Genomic DNA, 1189 nt, shown 5'->3' on the forward strand with positions numbered 1-1189 from the left:
GCAGGAAAGACAACAAACACGTATTTCTCATTTCTGTTTCAGACAGCCCATTTGAGGATTCTGACTCTAAGGATTCCTATTTCATTACAAGAAGCATCATGGCTGAGCCAGATTATATAGAAGACGACAACCCTGAACTCATTAGGCCTCAGAAACTGATAAATCCTGTCAAAACATCCCGCAACCACCAGGATCTTCACAGAGAACTTCTGATGAATCAAAAAAGGTAAGATGCTTCCTTGAGCATTATTCTTCTTAGGGGGCTTTGAAGATAATGAAGTTTAATTTTAATTGTGCTTACAGAGACTTCAAAAGAGTTTTTCCTTTCTTGGCTTTATTTAAAGCATCCTGAGTCATTCTTCTCCATGAAGTAAAGCCCATTGCAAGGGCAGCTGCCACCAGAAGAGTGACTCAGTTCTACAATCCTGTTTCCTCTAGAAGAGGCCACTGGGTTAAGGATTGAAGAGAGTGTCCAAATAGAAGAGAAACATGTTCTTAAGTTTAAAAATGTCTGTATCATCCCCATATATGGGGGACATATAGGAATTGGTGTAAATCCCGCGGGCTCTGCCATTTGCAAACAGCAGGGAGAAGTCTCCAGTCATATTGACTTCATTGATAAGAACACTCTTTTTTTATATTTCTGTTTGTGTTTAAGTAGTATTTTAAATTATTCTTATTTTTTATTAGTAAGGTTTTGGAAGAAAAAACATTGACCTGCCATCTTCTTTGTAAATAATTTGTTAGCTCCATCTCCACCATAAACAATTATGGATATTGTGCTGGTGTTCTTTGCTTTTTTATAAGTTAATTTAATTTATTTATTTCATTAAAAAAAAAAAAAGGCAGCACCTCCAACAGTGTCTTCATGTGCAATATACCCTCAGTCCTAGCCTGTTGGGGTCATGGGCATGTCCACATCTGCCATCCACAGGGAGACCACAGGACATGAACCCAAGACCTCTTCCTATATGACTTTAACATTGTTTAGTGTTACATTACTGCTGTGCAACTGCAACTGGCCCATTCTCTGCTTTTGAGGTGATCTTGGGCAAGGCCATTAGACCAGGAGAACTGAGGATGCATGCTTACTTCATTTCTTTTTTTTTTTTTTTTTTGGAGAGGTTTTTGCTATAGGGTGCGTGCACTCACCAGACAGACAGAGACAGAGAGACAGAAAGAGAGAAAT

The 1189-nt window shown here is 38.7% G+C and overlaps 1 protein-coding gene across 5 annotated transcripts in view; it reads left to right on the plus strand.

The window, feature by feature from the left end:
- FAM107B (family with sequence similarity 107 member B) overlaps positions 1-1189 on the plus strand; it is a 247903-nt gene that overhangs the window by 230779 nt on the left and 15935 nt on the right. For all 5 annotated transcript variants that reach the window (XM_006150328.1, XM_006150331.3, XM_006150330.3 and 2 more), the window contains one exon: positions 43-226. In XM_006150328.1, the coding sequence (XP_006150390.1) occupies positions 43-226 (184 nt within the window). The remainder of the gene's footprint in view (positions 1-42; positions 227-1189) is intronic.

This window comes from Tupaia chinensis, unplaced genomic scaffold (genome assembly GCF_000334495.1).
Source record: "Tupaia chinensis unplaced genomic scaffold, TupChi_1.0 Scaffold000285_1, whole genome shotgun sequence".
NCBI classification, from domain to species: domain Eukaryota; kingdom Metazoa; phylum Chordata; class Mammalia; order Scandentia; family Tupaiidae; genus Tupaia; species Tupaia belangeri.